The sequence below is a fragment of the Acomys russatus genome, chromosome 7 (genome assembly GCF_903995435.1).
Source record: "Acomys russatus chromosome 7, mAcoRus1.1, whole genome shotgun sequence".
NCBI lineage: Eukaryota > Metazoa > Chordata > Mammalia > Rodentia > Muridae > Acomys > Acomys russatus.
The window spans coordinates 7,207,255-7,227,098 of NC_067143.1; the positions used below are offsets into that span (position 1 = coordinate 7,207,255).

Sequence of the window (19,844 nt, forward strand, 5' to 3'; positions counted from 1 at the left end):
CAACTCCTTACAGATGAATACCGTCCAGGTGGAAGGACAGGAAATATTTCATTTAAAAACTTATTGGCTCTATTTCTACCTTTAAACTATTTTGACATAGCACACAATGGCCTTACAAGTGTTAGGGATGAGCTTGCACAGAGCCATGCTCTTTGCAAGAAGAGAGAAAAGCCAAAGCATTAAGATATTCAGAAATAAGGAAAGGCTTGGAAAAACAGCAGAGCATGAACCGGGAGAGGGGAACTGATATTTAGCAAAGAAAGGAGTGTAAGAGGAGCAGAGAAGGTGATGAAGGATGCTATGGTAGATGAGGGTCGTGTAGATTCCTGAACATGTACCATCAAGAGATGCCATGTTCCTCCCTCGACTTGAATCTGGGCTGAGTCTGTGGCCAGCTTTGACCGATAAATCAAAATAATACTGTAGTTTCTGGGGCATAGGAAATTTGAAGCTTCTGTTTCTATACTCTTAGAGTGTCATGTCTTGAAGGCCAGTTGCTATAGGAGAAGTCCACGTACTACCATGCTGTGAGGTGACCCAGGCTAAGCAAAGCCACATGGCGGAGACTGAGGCACCAGGCACATAAGACAAGCTTTCTTGGACATTGTTTCCCAGGGCAGCAGCAGGTGAACACAGTCCGGTGGATGACCTCAGCTAACACCCAGAGGATTCCCTGCCTGATCCTGTAACTTGTGAGCAGGTAAGATGGTCTTAAGTTACTAAGGTTGAGAGTTTATAAGGCAGTAATGGCTGACTAAAACATATGCTGAGATCTGGAAAGAATTCATGAGCCGGAGTAAAAGGATGGTGCAGAAAGGACATCTTTAAGAAGGCTGTAAAGAATATATCGAGAAGCCGGGCATGGTGGCACATGCCTTTAATCCCAGCACTCGGGAGGCAGAGGCAGGCAGATCTCTGTGAGTTCAAGGCCAGCCTGGTCTACAGAGTGAGTCAAGGACAGCCAGGGCTCCACAGAGAAACCCTGTCTTGAACACCCCCAACACACACACACACATACACACACACACACACACATGCACATGCACACGCACACACACACACACACACACACACACTGAGGGCTATAGTGGTGTGACATTGGACAAAGCAAAGGGAAAAGGGGAACATCTGTCCCCACACGCCTTGGCAATGTGACAAACTCTCATCTCTCTCAATGAGCTTCAGCATCAACCTCGGTGGAGGCACCAGCTGCAGAGACTCTTTTCAGTGTCTTCTGCACATCAAGTAACTCCCTGCATATCACAGCCATGTCCACACCGCTGAAGAAAAGGGGGCAGAGCTTCTCCTCCCACCAATGCTGGCTCCTTTCCCACCTAACCTTGTGAGCAGCTGATACTCTGGTCTGAGGCTGTGTTGGCTCTGTGAGATCTCAGGCCTGTCCGGGGGGTCATGGAAGATCTCAGCTACACTGCTGAAGGACTGGCCAGAACTGGAAGTCTGGAGCAGGCTCATGAAAATGAAAGCTCCTCCCCCTGCCCCCCTCCCCTTGCTTCTGTTCCCACTCCATATTTTGGAATGAGCACCATCGTTATCAGCTACCATTTACTGAGCACTGTGCAACAAACACTTTCAATCTATTAACTCATTAGTTATCAGAACCCTATATCTTATGTCATGCCTGTAGTTTAGAGACTAGAATTTTGAGGTAAAAACAGACGATCTGCCATGGTGCCAGTTAGTGGCAGGACTGAAATGTGAACTCAGGCTTGTCTACCTCCTCCAAAGCACTTCAAGGCTCAGCTTACACGGCTTCCTGCTCTCATTTCTGCCTTGGTATCAAGGAATAGCTAAGCTCTCCCATTGCTCACTAGTGGACCCCATTCCCAAGGCAATGATATTCTAAGATGTTACTCCATCCGTGTCTTCGCATATCCTAACAGTCTTGTGTTTCTCTATAACGGTCCAAAGACTCAAATCATCACTCACTGACAATATCTCTAAATGCACTGGAAGTCCTAAATGAAAACAGAAGCATCCATCTAGTAAGGAAGTGAAACCCAGCAGAATGAGGGCCAGGCAGACAGCCCAGCGCTTGCACACAGCCCCAACCTCACACAAAGACAAAGATGTGTGCAGAATGTGTGCTGTGCTTGTGGACAAGCACGAGCAGCACCTCGGCCACCTGCCACAATGGCTTGCCTTCCCTCTGGTTGTCTACTTGAGCTCTTGACCTATTCCCAGGCTGGTTGGGGCCAGTGCTGGGTACCAGACATGGCTGCTCAGGGAAGACAGGGCTTAGTGATGGACAGGTAATCTGCCTCTGAGGCTAGCCAGCTCTGTACTTGAGATGCTTGACAGAGGCTCCTGGGGGCCACTTCCTGGGAGCCTTTCCTGGTGTTTGAGAGTAGGGGCACATCTGCCTTGCTCAGAAGTGTACCACAAATTTGGAAAGTGTTGGGATGGACTGGATACCCTATAAATGTGAGTTGGTCGAAGGACATCTTCAATGGTCCATTGGCTCCTAGCACAAAGCCTCCTAAGTGGCATGTCAGAGATGAAGTGAAGGCTATGTGATCTTCTGCTGGTCAGTGTGGGGGGTGGCAATGGGAGTCACTGAAGGGTTTGGACAACCAAGCCTTCATTAGGACAGGCCTCAACCTCCTTTACCCCACAAAGTGGTACCCCAGATAAGCAACCGCTGCTTGCTGAGTCCGAGACCTCCTCCCTGGCCACAGAAGACAAGGCACTGAACACTGGTGAATGCACTTACGGAGTGCTGTCTCCAGTGCTGGGCTGCCTGGGTCCTGCCTTGAAGTTAACAAGACTGAAGATGGAGGTAGGGCTCATAGCTACCGGCCCAAGACGTCATCTCTGTCCCTACCAAAAGGACAAGGTCTAGGTCTCCAGTGTAGGCTTGTGTGAATGCAGCTGAACATCACACACGTGACCCTTAGGGAAGCTGGCACTATCGTGACTCTAGTCAGCTATGAGGGTCCTCTGGAGTACCTTGGTCTCAAGAGCAATGCCATTCGTAGACATGGGCCACACCATTCTTATAGGGCGATAATTCAAAAGGTCCAGGAGAGATGTCCCTGCCCTCTTCTCAGTCAGTCCTCTAATCATGAGGACTTCAGAATCCCCTTCTACCATGACCCGATGCCTGCAAGGTTTTCCCCTCAGGAGCATCTTCCTGAGGGTACACACTGATTGGGGTGAACCGTGGACCGTGATCGATTATACAGAGCGATGTGCCCATATGCATACATGCAAGGAAGGGCCTTTGAAGTACGAGATTGGACAGCAGGTGTTGTACCATTAGAGGCCTCACTTGTGGTCTAGCCTCAGGTCCTGTAAATCTTAGGAGCCAGCCTGTCCACGAGTCTGCCCATTGGAGACTTAATGATGTCAGTCTATTGCATGGCCATGGTCATCCCTGACATCAGTGTTCTTCTCGACCTCCTGTGTACCCTTAAGGAAGCTGTTGGATTTGAGGCTAGGCCAATACCAGTGCTGGAGATGGGGGAAGGAGCAGAGGCCCCAGCATCAGCAGTGTTGTTTGCTTTCATGCAAATGCGAGCACCTACACACCAACGAGCAGGGAGTATGGGTTTGAATGCACTAATGTGTTTGGATGACGGCAAGCAAGTGAAAAGAGAACGCAAGTGGAGTGGAAGAGAAGAGAGTGACCATATGAAAAGGAGTGTGTGCATGAGGGGAAGAAAAAAATCGTCTGCATGTACATGGAGTGGAGAAGGCAGACAGGCCAGCCAAGTGCCTATGGTGGCTCCTGAAACCAAAATTGGCTAAGTGTCAGGAAAAGGACAGGGAATAAATACAGAGGGAAGGGGTGAGCGTTCTGATCTTTGCACATGTTCATGAGATCAGGGCACAGTCCCAGGAGAGACCTAAAGGCAGTGAGAGAGCTAGCGTGTCTTTCAGTTGCCAGATAGTTTGTACAGTGGATGAAGGTGGATGAAGCTGCCGAGTGGAGCAAGCCGAGCACGCCAGAGGAAGACGCCATGCAGGTGTGTGTCCTTTGGAGGCGCGTGTCCTCCCCCACAGGGCCCTGTGAGTCTAGGCAGGCCACGTGCTTGGGTGACTGTGTGGGCTTGTGCATGTGTGTATGCGAGCATGCGGCTGTGTCAAACGAGAGCAAACACAAGCGCGTGAGCACACGTGGGAGTCACCCTGGAGGGTGTGAGCAGCCTACCCGTTCTGAAGGCAGCTGCGGGCTTCTTGGATTGCTGGTGATAGCCTAAAGACATCACTTCAGGAAGCATTATCTAAGAGGTCTATATGACCTGCCTGATCCTGGCTCAGGCAGGTCCCGGTGACCGAACCTCTGAGTGTTGGCCATGTCACTCTGAAGTTTGTGTGGGAATGAATGAGTCATCCCGGCATGGCTGGCCCTCACTCTGCCTGTATCTTGCCCAGCAGGGAAGACAGTAGGGAGGGAGGGAAGGAGACTACTTAGAGCTGTATTCTCATACCATTATGCAACTGCTCATAGTGCCTATGAGCTCTTCCAGAGGCCCGGCAGGCCCGTGTTCTTGGCTTCCATACATTGATTTGTTTTAGGGCCAGGTTTCCATTTAGGTCAGCAGATCCGGATGGCCAGGCTTTATGGCGATCTATTCTACACCGGGGCCCACACGGTCACAGTGCTAAGCCGCCTTCCAGGTCTTCCTCACCTCCCGCTGCTTAGCTTTCATTTTTTTTCAACAGTTGTTTCCCCTGCTTGCTAAACGATTCCCCACTTGTTATTTGCTGCCTGTCTCCCTTTTATAGTGAATGCTTATGTGGCACTACTGTGTGTCAGTCCCTGATCTCAGTCCTTTATTAAGTCACTGAACCATTCAACAAGTCTGTATGGCACCAAAGAATAATATTTTTAAAAATGTTTTCTTTTTCTTTTTTAAATTTATTTTATGGGCATTGCTCTTTCTCCTACATGTATGTCTTTGTGAGCGTGTTGGGTCCCCTGGAACTGAGGCTACAGGCAGCTATAATCTGTCATGTAGGTGCTGGGAATTGAACCCAAGTCCTCTGGAAGAACAGCCAGTGTTCTTAGCTGCTGAGCCACCTGTCCAAGCCCCACAAAGATTAATCTCAACAATGTGTAGATAACAGATACGGGAAGATAAAATTATTACCTCACTGATTACTGACTGGGCCAGGTCTAAGGCCAGAGACCTCACTCCTTTTTCTTTAAATTGGTTTATTTAATGCGCATGGGTGTTTGCTTGCATACGTCCACGTACACTACATGAGTCGTGCAGTGTCCATGGAACTGGAGGCACAGACAATCTGTGAGCCTCCATGTGGGTGCTGAGAATTGAATCTGGACCTTCTGAAAGAATAGCCAGTGCTCTTAACAGGTTAGTCATCCCTCTGGGCCTGAAGCCCCACTTTATCATGTAATATACTCCTGCAGGGTAGGTGCTTTCTCAGTCTAGTTTTCTATTGGGTCTCCTGAAGCTGCTACAGTGTTAGTCACATTTAGGTGTTCAGTAAATGGTGAATAAATGAAGACATGGCTGAATAAATGCTGGGCATGGAGGACACAGAATTGAGATGGAGAAGGCATTGCCTTAAAGATCTCATGGTCACAAAAAGACAAATAATTGTTATGATACCATATCTGCCTGGCATCATGGGTGTCTGAGGGGCACATACCTCCCTAGCCCTGGACAGGCAGGGCTTCCTAGAATTGGGAAACAGAGGGAGACAGGCACAGTGACATTGCCTAATTCCTCCCTGGGGACAGACACACCTTTACTGCTCCCCCCCTCAATCTATAGACACCACTGACTGTATGGGGACAATGGAGGTAGAAGAGCATACTGGTGTGGACATTGGTTGACATTGGTTCAGGAAGGGCTGGGCCGAGTCTCCTCTTCTCAAACATCAACCAGCTAAGAGAATTTGGGAAGAAAGCCCAGCTTCCCTGGGCCTTGGTCCTGTCATCTGTACAATGGGGGCAGTAAATGATACCCACTTCCTGAGCATTGCATAAGGCAGGCGATGTGCCAGCTTCAATGGGGATATGACTAATCTCCACTTCCATTCGACATTGTTTGCCGGCTCTGGGGGAGGAGAGTCGGAATTAAACGCATTGTGCTTCTTACTGTAACCTCTCTGCTGGGGCTCTGTCCCATTTTCCACAATTGGTCTGGCACAGAACTTGTCCGCGAGCCTTCACTAAGGTAGGGACCATGTTTCATCCACCAGTGTATCCCCAGCACCAACACAGTACCTGGGACGTGGTAGTTAATAAATGCTCTTGCAGAACAAATGAGTGGTCACATCTATTTACTTCCCCAGGACCTCTGTGAAGATGAATATTCATGTTGCTGTTATTTCTGTTTTCAGATGATGGACCGGAGGCAGGTCCAGCAAGGTTAGATGACCCTTCCATAAGCACATGTCCTGTAAACAGCACAGCCAGACTCAAATGCCAAGCCCCATGCTCTTTCCTCCACACCATGCTCCTCCCTGCGTCCCTATACGTTATGTCCTACTTTCTGTGGATATTTTCTAGCCAGTGGGGCCACCTCTGATTGTAGAATCATCTCCGAATTCTATGACTCATATCTGAATCACAGAAGTGTTTAATAGTTGAAAGAGACTCTGATGTCACTGAGATCTCCCACCCACTGTGGAAATTTCCTCTCCATTGCTTGTCTTCCACTCCTTGAATGCCTTCAGTGATGGCGCACTCACTTCCCCCAACTGGGGTCATCAGTGCTATGGCTGGACCACTCTGAGAGTCAGAGAGTAAGTTCTTCATCCCGTGGCCCAGGTCTTCTTTCATGCCTATGTGTTGGGCTTATGTCATCACCCTAAAATACTTAGGATGGATCTGCTGTTCCTTGCACATGGCAGCCCTTCCTTCACATGCTCAGCTTTAGCAGCCCTTCATAAAATCCTTTCTTTCCAACTGTCTCTCCTCTGGTCCTCACCAGGATACCTCCTATGAGTCCATCTGCCATTAGCAAAAACAGGCGGTTATGGTGCGTGATGGCGCCCCTACTGGAGAAGGGGGGAACTGCATGGAGGGCTGAGGCTGCTTCCGGGAGATGCGGGAAGGGTGGGCCCTGGATGCTGTCTTTGCTTGTTTTGAAGTCGCTGCTTCAGAGTCATATCTGTTTGTCTTCAATGCCAATCTTAAATGTCACATACAGAGGCTGCCTTTTACAGCTGCTTACCTGGTATGATCACGAGGTTTCTCAGGCACCATGCGTTTGAGGCTTCAGAGTTAGAATTCAAAAGGCTATTTTTAAAGCAAACATTTGGGTGGAGGAAAATGTAGGCTGTGCTACAAAGGTATGGCAAATTTTCATCTGTTTTACTTGCCTTTATTTATTTATTTTTAATATAGCCACAATGGACACTTGTTATAAAAAAATAGCTAAAACATATAAAAAGAAAATAAAGCCCGTTCATTTTCTTCTCCACTCTATTCGTTTTAATGCATTTATCCTGATCAGGGATGTGGGCTCCAACTGGTGGGCCATGCTGCTACCCTGTGGGCAGAGAGCCCTGGCCATCTCCATGGTGACAGCCACGGCAGGGGTTCAGGCAGGCAGACTCCCACATCTGTGGTCACCTGGACTCCAGATGTAGTTTCTGACGCCCAGCCAGGTTTCTCTGCAGGACTGGCAGGAGGCTCCGCATGCTGCGTGGCCACCCTCAGCGCAGCCCATAGCACCTGGCTTGTGTCTCCACCATTGCTCCCGAGGCCTTTACCGACACGTCACTGGTCAGCTGCTCTCCTCCTTGCCAGGCTCCCTGGCCTACTCGCTTCCTCTCTACCTTCAAGCACATCTTCAGCTGTCTGCTCTTCCTCCCAGAGGAGCCAGAGCTGCCCTAAATGAAACTAGGACAGAAAGACACCGGGGTTTGAGAAATACATGTCTATCTAGACAGAGATCTTGGAACAGCAAGTTCATAGCCAAGCAGGCTTCTAGTTCTGTGTCAGCTGGTGCCCTCTTCCTCAAGTCTGAGTCCTTGGGTCACAGGACTGCTGAGGACACTTACCCGACAGCCTCTCACTGCAGCACATGTCCAGGGTCCCTCCGTCGGAGTCATCAGCAGCCTGGCTCTCTCTCTCACTCCTGCAGTGGGAGGGAAATTGTCAGGAGAAGTTGGTGGTCCAGGATCAAGAGTCCCAGCCTCTAGCAAAGATGAAGATCTGTTTCCCTCTGTATCCAGTTGATTATCTCCACCTCGTTATGTGGGGAGTGGGGTCGGGGTGACACCCAAGGGAAAGAACAGCCTCCACGGTGTCAAGCTGTAGAGGAGGAGCAGGATTTTGCAGGTGCCCTTTGTTTATCTCATCATCATCCTCTCCTTCATCACCACCACCATTAACATCATCATCATTGGCATCGTCACCACCACCTCACCACCACAAAAGACCAGTTCACCTTCCAGAGACTCTGAAACAGAGTCCTCATCATGACCCCATGAAACAAGGCTCATCAAACAAAGTTTAGGAGATCATGCGACTTGCCCAACGTCTCATAAGAGTAAAGCTGGTTGTGAAGTTACACTGGAGAGCTCCAAGCTAATGAATGCTCTCTCACTCTGTGCTATTCTGTCTCCTAATATCTTTGTTAGTGATGACGATGATGACGACGATGACGACAGAGACAGCGACAATGACAATGATGACGACGAAGACAGCGACAGTGATAATGATGGATAATGACGTATATAGATATATGTACATGTTTGTGCCGTGGTGTGCATACAGAGAGTTACAGGTGAGTCACTATGTGGGTGCTGAGAGTTGAACCCTGGTTCTCTGTAAGAACAGCAAGCCCTCTAAACCATGGAGCCATCTATCTGACTCCCAGAAAACCCTCTTTCTAGCCCAACAGGGTACCCAATGGATTGCCCTAGGGTCTCGTTTTCGTCACACAGTGAGCTGGAAAAAGCATGCTGGAAATAAACTAGACCCCCCCAGGAAGTGTCTCCAGACTCAACAGATTTGGAGAGCAGGGCACCACGAGGCCCCCAGGATGCCCTGCTCTGGCAGTGGCCTGCAATGCAGGTGTGTGCCCCAATGGTTCTGGCTCCTCTTCATGCCTGACTCTGTGGGCTGGATGAGGGCTGGACACACAAGCCAGGCTCTGCCTATAAGAGCGTCATCTCCTCATGTTTGCTGTGCATTCCCGGGGTCTGGTATCCGTATTGCTGCTGTTGCTGGATCATGGCTGTGGCCATGTTCTGAGCGAAGGCTTGAGTACTCAGGATTGGGCCGCAGAGAGCCTTAGTTCCTTCTGTGCTGTTTCTTGGTGGAGAGCACATTCTGCAAGACTGTGAGGGAGCCAGGATTTCCTCACTAGGTCCCCAGGTTAGCCTGTGGAATTGGCAACTGGAAAACCATTACCTCAGTAGCACAAACTTCTAAAAAATCGAGAAAGTCAGCAGCCTCTCTGCCCACTAGTCCTGCAACATGGCCTTTCTCATTGGTCCTACAGCCCACTTCAGGACCACTAAATTTTAATAATAAAGGCAGAAAGGTTAGGATAAAGTCGATTATTCTCACTCTGGCATTTTCCACTTTCAGCTAGCATTGTCTCATTGTATCCCCCCTCCCCCCAACTCTAACTGGCAGCATCTCTGAGAAGCCCAAGTTCTAGGGACTGGATGACCATCAGACAGAGGGACACTAACCTTCAAGGTAAGTGTTCTCTTTCCCTAATTACCTTAGGCATCCACTCAGGCTGGCCCTCGAAACATCCCCCAACAGAGTGCCAAAATCCATCACTTGCATAGGTTCTGAAGTTACCAACCTGTACAGAGTATGGGGAAGCCTTGTGCTAGAACCAACTCGTCAACATTCAAGTTCATCACATAACCTTCCTTGGAAAAATACTCCATGACCTCCCATTTCACTACGAACAAAGACAAGCATCCTTCAGTGCAGCTGACTACGTTATTTCGTATCCAACCTTGCTCCCCGCCCCTCCTCCTGCCCTTGTCCTGGCCGCTCTGAGCAGGCTCCTTCCTTCATTTGCCTCTGCACCCACGTCTATCTCTCCGCCTGGAGACTACAACATCTCTGCTCGCTGGAACATTTTTATTTAGCACTCAACACAGTTGGAAAGCCGTCGTTGAATCAACATCGTTGTCAGCCCTTAGGTGGGTAGGCTGCTGGAGGGTAAGGACCACTCTTGTAATTTTACTTAGCTCGCATCTTCAAAGCCCAGTGCCTGGTCCACAGAAGGAGGTTCAATAGACAAGAACTGTGGAATAAACGGGCGTCGCCACGATGTGCTTCTGAAAGCATCAGATGCCTCAAGCAGCGGTCATTGGAGCCACTTTTTGGGCGGGTCTTTGTTAAGGCCCCTGAAACCTTCATCAAGGGCACTCAGGGAACCACGATCTTAAAGGCCTCTCATTTCACAGAGGAGGGTACTAGAGAGAGTTGAATGCAAATGTGGGGGCCATGGGCATTCTCAATAGCCTCTCAATCCTGAGCTTGCTTTACTATAAGAGCAGCCCTAGATGGAAGGATACCCTAAGATGGTGGCCAATGATGTAGGGCGGAAAGGTAACCAAGGCATCTGGAAGAGGACCCGCATGTGACTCACACCTGCTTTCACACCCGAGCCACATTCAGAACAGCTTAGGGCTGCATGCATGCAGTGGGCTCTATAAATAAGCTTCCTAGAAAATGACTAATTTCATAGTCAGAAAAGCCACCAGAGTAGCACCCCACCACTGTGGAGGAAAACAGAGCAGGATTTGGTTTTACCCTGTGGTGGATTCTAGCCCCGACCCCTGCTTATAATTGTGTGCCTTGGCTGGGGCAGGGGTTTGACCAGATTTCCAAAAAGAAGATGGTCCATTCACCCAGCACAGAGAAGGCCTGCTCTTTGCTCACCAGGAGCAGGAATAGCAGCTCGGAATGGATTGTTGTGGGCCACCCTCTCCTCCTCCACCTCTATCAGCTAGCTGGGCAACGTCTGCTAAAACTCGCCTGTGTTAACAGGCAGCAGCTCACTCAGTGGCTTCCCACTGCCACTCTTAGGAGCAGAGAGCCTCAGAGATGATGGGCTGCCTTCAATATGCATTTGCTGAGCACCCCTGCTAGCAAGACCTACGGCAGGTCCAGAGATGCAATGCTGAGCGAGCCAGGGCCTTTCCTGTCTGACCAATGAGCTGCGGTGCTGACACAACTGTGTCATGGCATCTCCTTTAACTGCTGTCTGTACAGGGGAGAGAGTTCCATTCAAGTCTGTGGGAGGAGGGAGTGTCCTCCCAAAGGAAAGCAGGAACTACTTCTTAAACAGTGTTTCTAAGTAGATGAAGGCAGACAAAGGAAGAACATGGGTAGTACAAACGCTATACTTGGGGCACCAGCTGGAATGGGAAAGCAGGTGAGACTCTTCCCAGAAGTCGTGAGCCCTGCCTCTTGGCTGGGGAAACCAAGCATTTAGCTGTGTGGCTTCTCTGTACTGAGAGGTGGCACGAGCCTTCCAGTGCCAGCCTGCTCGGGAGGTCCTGTGGCAGGAGCGGGGTGGGACTATAAGGAAGGAACATGGGATTTAGCAGGTGGCATCTAGCCGTAAAGTCCGCACAGCATAAAATCCACTGTTTATTTATTTACTTATTTATCAAGACAGTGTCGCTATGCAGCCCAGGTTGGCCTTGAACTTCTGATCTCCCTGCCTGTGCCTTGAATACTGGCACTGTGGGTGTGCACTACTGTGCCTGGATAAAACCTATTATTGTGCACTGAATGTACTCATGTCGTCTAATACCAGCACCATCTAGTTACAACATGGCTTTACCTCCCCAAAGGAAACCCCATTAAGTAGCCATACTCCATCTTCCATCCCTTAAGCCCCTAGCAACCTCTGATTTTATTCCTAATTCTTTGGCTAGTTCTGGATATTTCACAGAAATAGAATCATACATAGAGACTTTTATGTCTTGTTTCTTTGACTTATCATAATGTCTTCAGGGCTCACCCAGCTGGTATTTTATTCTCTCTCTCTCTCTCTCTCTCTCTCTCTCTCTCTCTCTCTCTCTCTCTCTCTCTCTCTCTCTCTCTCTCTTATAATTTCCCACTGTATGGACAGACTGCATTCTATTTGTCCACTTTCAGCTGACGGACTTGTAGATTGACCCTGCCTTTTGTGAATAGTGCTACTGTGATTCAGTGCTACTATTATTCCCACAAACTCATGGCTGTGGGACATCCCTTCCCTGTTCTGGGAGTGTTCCTCATCTGCAAATAAAGTGGTCACACCCCAAGCTTCTTGCAGCCTGGATAGCATCACTATTACCTTTAACTGTCCCTTTATGTCTATGGGCATAATGTCACCCTGTAGTCACAGACCCAGCCTGGACCACCTGCTGCTATGAGTTGGAGGAAGTTCCAGCAGGGGCTTGTTCAAGGAAAATGGGGAATGCATTTTTGTTTGTTCTAATCCTCTGCCTAGGAGTAGGTGGGTGGGTGCTACAGGGCACCCTGGAGCAGGTGCTGGCTTCGCCCGGTGTTTTTGAAGAGAAAAGTGACAGATTTGGTGTGGCAGGCAGAGGAACCTGAGCAGGCACCCATCCTAGCTGATATGGGGAGGTGGGAGGAGGAAACAGCTGGGAGGGACTTGCCATTCGGGCTGTGAAGCTGGGACAAACCTGATAGGCTTGCTCTCTAACGTGGACTTCCTGTCTGCCCCCTCAGCCCTCTCAACATGGCCCCCATCACCACAAAGCTCTCCACTCTCCTCTCCTCAAGATCCTATCCCCCATCTCTATTCGCCAAATGGAGCCTCTCTCACTTCCGTGCCTTGGTTCGCTCTGTTCCTGAACCTGCAATGTTCTTTTTCAGTTTCTGCCACATCCTACCCTTCTCTGTATTCTTCTCAGCCATTACCTCTTTCATGGAGTGTTTTTTTTTTTAATTTCAAGGGAAGATATTAAATCAGGCCCCCCCCCCCCACACCTGGATCATGTTTCTCCTGTTCCTGACTTTGCTCCAATGCTTCTTAACTGTTTATGTACCTACTTCCCCCCATCCACTTCAACGATGTGGAAGCAACCCCGCCCCCATCGTGATGCATTCTGGGCTTGCAGTCCAGCTCTTGAGCCTTTAAAGGTCTTTAAAGGTCAAACATAGGGTACTGTCAGGTTCTTAGGGTTGGTGGCTTCGGGGGGCTCTGAGATGACGGGTTGACTCTAGTTAGGAGCTTCTCACTGTAGGGAAGATGATCAGGTAGAAGACCACCCATGTCTGTTATCAGCAGGTTTAGGATGGAGAGGCAGAGGATGATGTGCTGGCCTGATGGAAAGGAGATGATCAGGCTGGTCCCATGATGCAAACGAATCACAACTCACAGAATATGCAGGTGAAAAGGTTCAGCGCCCTCCAGGGACCACACCCGAGTGCTCACTCACCTAGCTCCCTCAAACTTCATTCCCAGGGTATCCAGGGAGGGAAAGGTGCCATCTGGGTCTAGGGCCAGGAATTTCCCTCAGCACAAAGCAAACTGTAGAAGTAAAGAAAGAAGAATCCAGCTTTAGAATGTCTAGACCGGGACACTGAGGCATAGAGAATAACTCATGCCACACAGGGTATGGACAAATGGTTTGCAGGTAGCTCACACAATCCTGAATTCTTGTTAGGAGTTACCTACCCCCTCAGTCTGCTCCTCATCACAGGAAGGACCCTGAAGCAGAGCTCAGTTGCTTATCACGTCTTTGCTGCCTGGGTTACTAAGTGTTTCTGTTGTTGCCAGCCAAAGAGCCCAGAATGGTGCTTGTGGTAAACTCAGGGAACAGACAGGCTCTGCGCCCAGGACTCCCAATGCCTAGTTCATGCTATTTCCATCCCACCAAGCTGCCTACCCTCCTGGCCCATCTGTCCACTGTCCAGCCATCTGTGCCCTCATCTGAGCAGACCACAAACTTGGAGTGTTCTGGATCTCAAAGAAGGAGCCGAGTCTTCTCTGGCTGAGGAATACTCAGATGAAGGGCCTTCTTTTCCGTCCATCCCTAGTCTGTGGTTGGCATTATGGAGCTTGGGACTACCTGAGACCCAAGGAAGGGAGGATGGAAAGGGCCTGGATAGGCTCAGCTACGGGCCTTGGCAACTCAGCTTTCTACTTTCCGGGTAAGTCTAACTAACACAGGGGCTGGCCCATCCATTTCTTCAGTGTGTGTTTACTGCAGCTACTGTGTGTGAACCACACAAACGCAATGATCTACAAGCATCTCTCGTAAGCAGCAGATAAGGAAAAAACAAACAAACAAACCAAAACCCCATGCCTATGAAGGTGTTATGTCTGACAGGAAATGTTCAGGGTGTCCTGGGGTACCATCGAGGCCCAAACAAGGTAGAAGAGTCATCATATTGACAGAGGAGTGCGAGTGTGTGGCTGTGGGGTGGGAGTGGTGTCCAGGCAGAGGGAGGGCACTTGGAGTTGAGAGAAAGCAGGGCATATTCAGGGAAGAAAAGAGCCAGTGTCAGAGGGAGGGTGGCATGGGACGGGATGATTTGCTGAGGTGGGTACTGGTGCTTCTTTCCTCCTCCAGTTTCTTCCCCTCCCTCTCGCTTCCAGAGAGGTCAGGCAGACATGTCCTAGGCACCCCGAGACAGGTTTGGCTGTAGCTCCCAAAGCCATGCTCTGTGAGAATCTATCCTTCACGGTCTTGGGGAAGGCGAAGCCTCTTAAGATGGGCTGTCCTGGACAAGCAGGTGGGTGGTGAGGATGTGGAGAGCTGTCTTCAGGCCAAGAGAGGTGACATAGCCACCCCCACCCTATGCATGCACAGGTGCAATGCACTGTGTGTGTGGGGGTCCGTTTTCTCTTTCTACCAATGTGGGCTCTGTGTATCGAACTCAGGTCACCAGGCTTGGTAGCAAGTGCCTGCTACCATCTAAGCATTGATAAGCCATCTCATTGGCCCCTAAGTTCTAGTTTACTCTTCAGTTCCCCAGGAGCTATCTATCATACAACCTGATAAAATAGAAGATGCCCAGAAACTCTACAAGTGACCAACAGAGATGCGATGGAGGAGAAAAAACGGTGGTGGTGAAGGCAATTGTACAGATGATGTGAGGCTAACTCACTGAAGGGGCCAGGGCATGCTTCTGAAAGGGCACAAGGCTTTCCATGTTGCCTACCTGCCTGGTACCTTCAGGAAGAAGGAGATACCCAAGGACTGTGCCCATCCTTGGAGACAATGTGGGAGTGTTGTCAAGCCTGCGGGTATCTGTGGCTTGGTCCAATGGCTCAGCCTGAACTCTACCTGCCTGCTTCCCTCTGTGGCCTCAGGGCCCCGGGTGGGGGGGGTGCGGGGGATACAGTTGGATGGGAAGACTAGATACACAGAGGTTCTCCGCTGGCTTTGACTCTCATGCATGGACTGAGCAGCAGATGCAACAAGGAGAGACATCAGAGACTCCTTTCTATGGCTAAAGGCATCTTGGTCCTGACTCCATCTTTAGGGTGAGGGTTCGTGAACCTCACAGGGACCCAGCTCAGGCTCTGTGGACACTGCCTAATCTTTCTCTGGGTCACTCCTGATCTTTGAAGTCTGTGTCTTCTGTTTCTCATGGTAGATTTATGTGGATGGAAATCAGGAGGAGGGGAGGAGGAGTTTGAAAAGGAAGTGGAGGAGGAGGAGGAGGAGGAAGAGGAGAGGAGGAGGAGGAGGAGGAGGAGGAGGAGGAGGAGGAGGAGGAGGAGGAGGAGGAGTTGCCCAGAGGAGGGAGGGAAGCAGGCAGAATTAGTCTTGTTTTTCCACTGCCCCATGCCTGAAGCAGGAATGAACAAGGGTTAACAGTGACACACCTCCAGGCACTGTCCACGTGTGAGGTATCTGGCCCTCCCAACAGGCCTAGCAGGAATAGACTGTTAACTTTAATTTTCTAGAGAAGAAAGTGACTTGCCCAGTTATAGATCTGCTCCCACTGCCTACCTTCTGAACCTTCCTCTTCCATGTTCTAGCCCTGGCTATTAACTATATTCAGAGATAGGAAGATGACACATTCTAGCAGGTACCGGGTGCTCTTCATGAAAGCTGCCCCCCCGACTCCCCCCCAGGCCCCCCCCCACCAGACAGATGGGGAAGCACATGATGGTCTGTATTTCACAGAGGAAGATTACTACGGTTTGAGAGGTAGAGTGTTTCTTCTGGGTTCATAGTGTGAACCAATGAAGGAACTAGAGAGCCACTCCTGTACCTGCTCCCCCAATCCTAGGCCCCAGACGCGCTCCCTAATGTCCTCTTTGGAAACAGAAGGATTAGAGGATGTGACCACTGGTTTCTCGGGAGGCATGAGCCTGCCTTAGGAGGCAGTGTGAGGGCTAACGACAACCATGCTCCATCGCTACATGGACTGGGGTATTCACAGGCTCAGAACTTACTTGTAGCTTGGCTACAGTCACAGGTGTGATATGGTCGGAATTTTAATAGTCTATAATGACAACGAAAAGTGTGAAACAACAACAATACTCCCCTCAGGCGCCATCCCCCCGCCACAAAGTTTGACGAATGGCCTATCCCCACAGGTCAGGGAGGCAGATGGCCCACCAGCTGACACTCACAACACCTGGGAAGTCAGGCCATGGTCCAGGGAAGCTGGGGAAAGGCTTCTGGCCAGGTGTGGAGGGTGCACCAAGCTGAGCCAGCTGTTGGTGGGATCTGAGTCCGGCTGTGATCATTGGTCAGTGTGAATCCACTGCACGGGTGGATGGACCTTTATGATTATGAACTGTGCAACAGGCAGGGACTCAAAGAGCAACTGAAGGTCTCGAGGGCTCAAAGGTCCCCGGGGTCTGCCTGCCTGTGTTTTCTAAGGCTCTGAAAGCATTCCATTCTGCTCCCCCCTCCCCAGGTACACAGTTTAATTTGCAAGGAGAAAACAGGCACTCACCAACGTGAAGGTGTGATCACACCTCCCCGTGGGGATGCTGGTGTGTCCTCTACTTAGACTCTCACTCCATCTCTAATGCCTTGGAAATGTGTCTTCCTTTCTGCTGGAAAAGCCCCTTTATCTGTCTGCATGGAAAACACTCATTTTCCCTCTAAGGGAAGTGGGGACTATTTAGAGGGAAGAAAGGGACCAGCAAGGTAGGGGTGGGAGAGAGGGGAGGGTAGTGGGGCATAAGAACAAAATAAAACAATGTCTGTTTATGAAAATACCACAATGAAACCCATTACTTTGTGCTAATAAAAAAGTTAACTAAAAGACCCCATTCAAATGTCACCTCCTTAAGAATTCCTGATGACACCCTGAGGGAGCCTGGTGCCCACTTTCCTGTTCTTATCCCTCATTCTGTGATTAACATGCGGGGTCCTGCCACACTGGAAAGACTTGCACCGAGGCCTATGGTGCGATCATCATGGCTTCCCTTTGCTTAGGCCTTACTGTGTGTTGGGTCCCACACCAAATACATCACCTCCTTTCTTCTTTCTCACTTTAACCCCAGGTAGGAAAACAGTATGCTTCTTCTACACATGTGCACGTAGGCCTAGGAAGGAGGGAAGAGTATTTCTTCAATTTCATACTTGCACCAGCAGAGGCAGGCTGTACACTGTTTCGACTCCAGATCCTGGCTCTATGTGAACCACTAGGTTTATAGTCTAAGATGCAGGCTTCCTGTTTCTCACACTTAATTTTTATCCATCCAATTGTTCAAAAAGTACTTCTAAAAAAATAAATGAATCAAGGTGGGCTAGAGATTAAGTGTTTACAAGTGGCCTATTAAAGTCACCACGAAAGAAGCAAATATGAGCCCCTGATACTGCTCTGCAAATCAGGGCTCCCGACTGGCTGCCTGATCTTGGCCAAGACACCTGATTCCCCGGGCTCTGTGTCCTCACCTGGTACACACTTCAGATCTGAGTGTGTTATGAAGATTGAGTGAACACTGGTTCCTTTTTTACAAGAGCTGTACATACAATGTTCAGGCTGTGATCCCATAAACTCCCAAAGATATTGGCTGTTGAACAGTTTTCAAAGGTATGTGCACAAATGTCCAACGACTAATAATAATTTTAAAAAGTGTCTAACATCCTTAGCCAACAGAGAAATGCAAATTACAACTAATGGCTCTACCCCACTCTAATCAGAATGGCTATCTTCAGAAACCCAAACAGTAAACTCCAGAGAGGAGTTTGTTGTTGGGAATGTAAAGACACTACAGCTGCTACGGAGAGCAACATGGAGGTTCTTCAAAAAGCTAAAGATACAGCTTCCATACGATTTAGCTTTACCACTCCTGGGTATTTGCCCAAAGAAATCTAAGTTAGGAAACGACTTAGATTGCACACCCAAGCTATGGTGACACCGTTCACAAGACCCAGGCATGAGTCAGCCTAGACGTCCACCAGCAGCTGAATGGACAGAGAAAACGTGGTATATTCACACTATGAAGTTTTATTTGGCTGTAAAGAATGAATATATGTCAATTGCCAGAAAAAGGATAGAACCGGAGAATATCATGCTAAACAAAATAAGCCAGGCTTAGACAAATATCACATTTTCTAATAGGTAGAATCTACATTAAAAAAAAAAAAAAAAAAAAAAAAAGACATGGGCGCGGTGTCTGCTCAAACTACTGCACCAACCAAGGACAATACATGCAGTAAGCATTGTACTCTTATTTAAATCCAGCCAATGGATAGAACATTCTCCACGGCTGTGTGGAGAGCTGGGACTGACTTTGACGTGAACTCTGGTGCCCCATATTTGACCACTTCCCCTTGGTGGGGTGGCCTGGTGGCACTCAGAGCAAGGATAAGCAGACTGCCAAAATGAGACTTGATAGGCTGTGACCATATGGTGGGGGAGGAAGTCTCTTTCTGTCACAGACCTAGGGGACGAGAATAGGGTGAAAGAGGGAGGGAGGGAGGAATGGGAGGATACAAGTGAGGGGATAACAATTGGGATGCAATCTGAATAAATTAATTAAATTTAAAAAAGACATGAGAATAGAAGTGAGATTAAATGGGGAGAGGAGGAGCAGCAGGAGGGAGGAGGGGGATTGGAGCCTGGTAGAAGTTGAACAGGATTTCCATGTGTATAATCACATCCATTGATTTGTACTGATACACACTGATTTTTAAAGGGGGGGGGGAGTACAATTATTGTTTTGTGTGAGGTTCTGGGTATTCTGCAATGGCTACAGCACTTTTCCTCCCATACAAGGTCTGTGGAGATTCAAGAAGTGTCCTAAATCATGCAGGACAACAGTTTTTAATGACAAAACTCTGCTTTGGAGCTTTTGCCAATTTCCATGGTGTCAATGCCGCGACTGTGGCTGATTTCAAGCTGCGAATATGAGGGGATTTGCTGCCAGCCTTGCAAGAGGCCCAGAGCATTGTTCAATTTCCCTGTGCCTCAGTTTCCTTATCTGGTAAGGAAACTGGACGTGGTAAATCTGGCAAACTGGCCAACAGAAATACCTGTGGTAAATAAACCTAAAAAGAAACAAAACAAAACAAAAAACCTTAGAAGAGCACATAGCACATAATACCGTAAGTGTCAGCCATCAGTTCTGATAAGGGCAAACCCAGGCTCAGCATTATTTGTGTGGCTTTCTGTCCTGGACCCTGGTCGGTAAGAGTTCCCGCCTTCTAGGACTGAGGCCATGCTCCTTTTCTGGCTCTCTGCTTTTTTCCTGTAATAGAATTTAGACTTCACCAATCCTGGCTTTACCTGACCATACTTCGTTTTGTGTGGTTGCCATCAGCTACAATGCAGCCTCCCAGGAGTCCCTGCAACTAAAGAAAAGGGCTCTCTAGCCACATTCCTCTCTCCCCTCTGGAGAGCCCTGGTTTGTTTCCAGATCCTCAGAGTCAGACTCAGAGCCTGGGGAGGAGCAGGTAAAAAAACCGACTAGATTCTCCAAGTC

The 19,844-nt window shown here is 49.1% G+C and overlaps 1 protein-coding gene across 2 annotated transcripts in view; it reads right to left on the reverse strand.

Annotated features, from left to right (window-relative positions):
* Positions 1 to 19,844, reverse strand: part of Ptpn5 (protein tyrosine phosphatase non-receptor type 5) — a 57,784-nt gene that overhangs the window by 28,177 nt on the left and 9,763 nt on the right. For both annotated transcript variants that reach the window (XM_051148569.1, XM_051148568.1), the window contains exons 2-3: positions 13,378 to 13,469; positions 8,002 to 8,078 (exon numbers count right to left, since the gene is read on the reverse strand). In XM_051148569.1, the coding sequence (XP_051004526.1) occupies positions 8,002 to 8,078; positions 13,378 to 13,397 (97 nt within the window). In that variant the 5' untranslated portion in view covers positions 13,398 to 13,469. The remainder of the gene's footprint in view (positions 1 to 8,001; positions 8,079 to 13,377; positions 13,470 to 19,844) is intronic.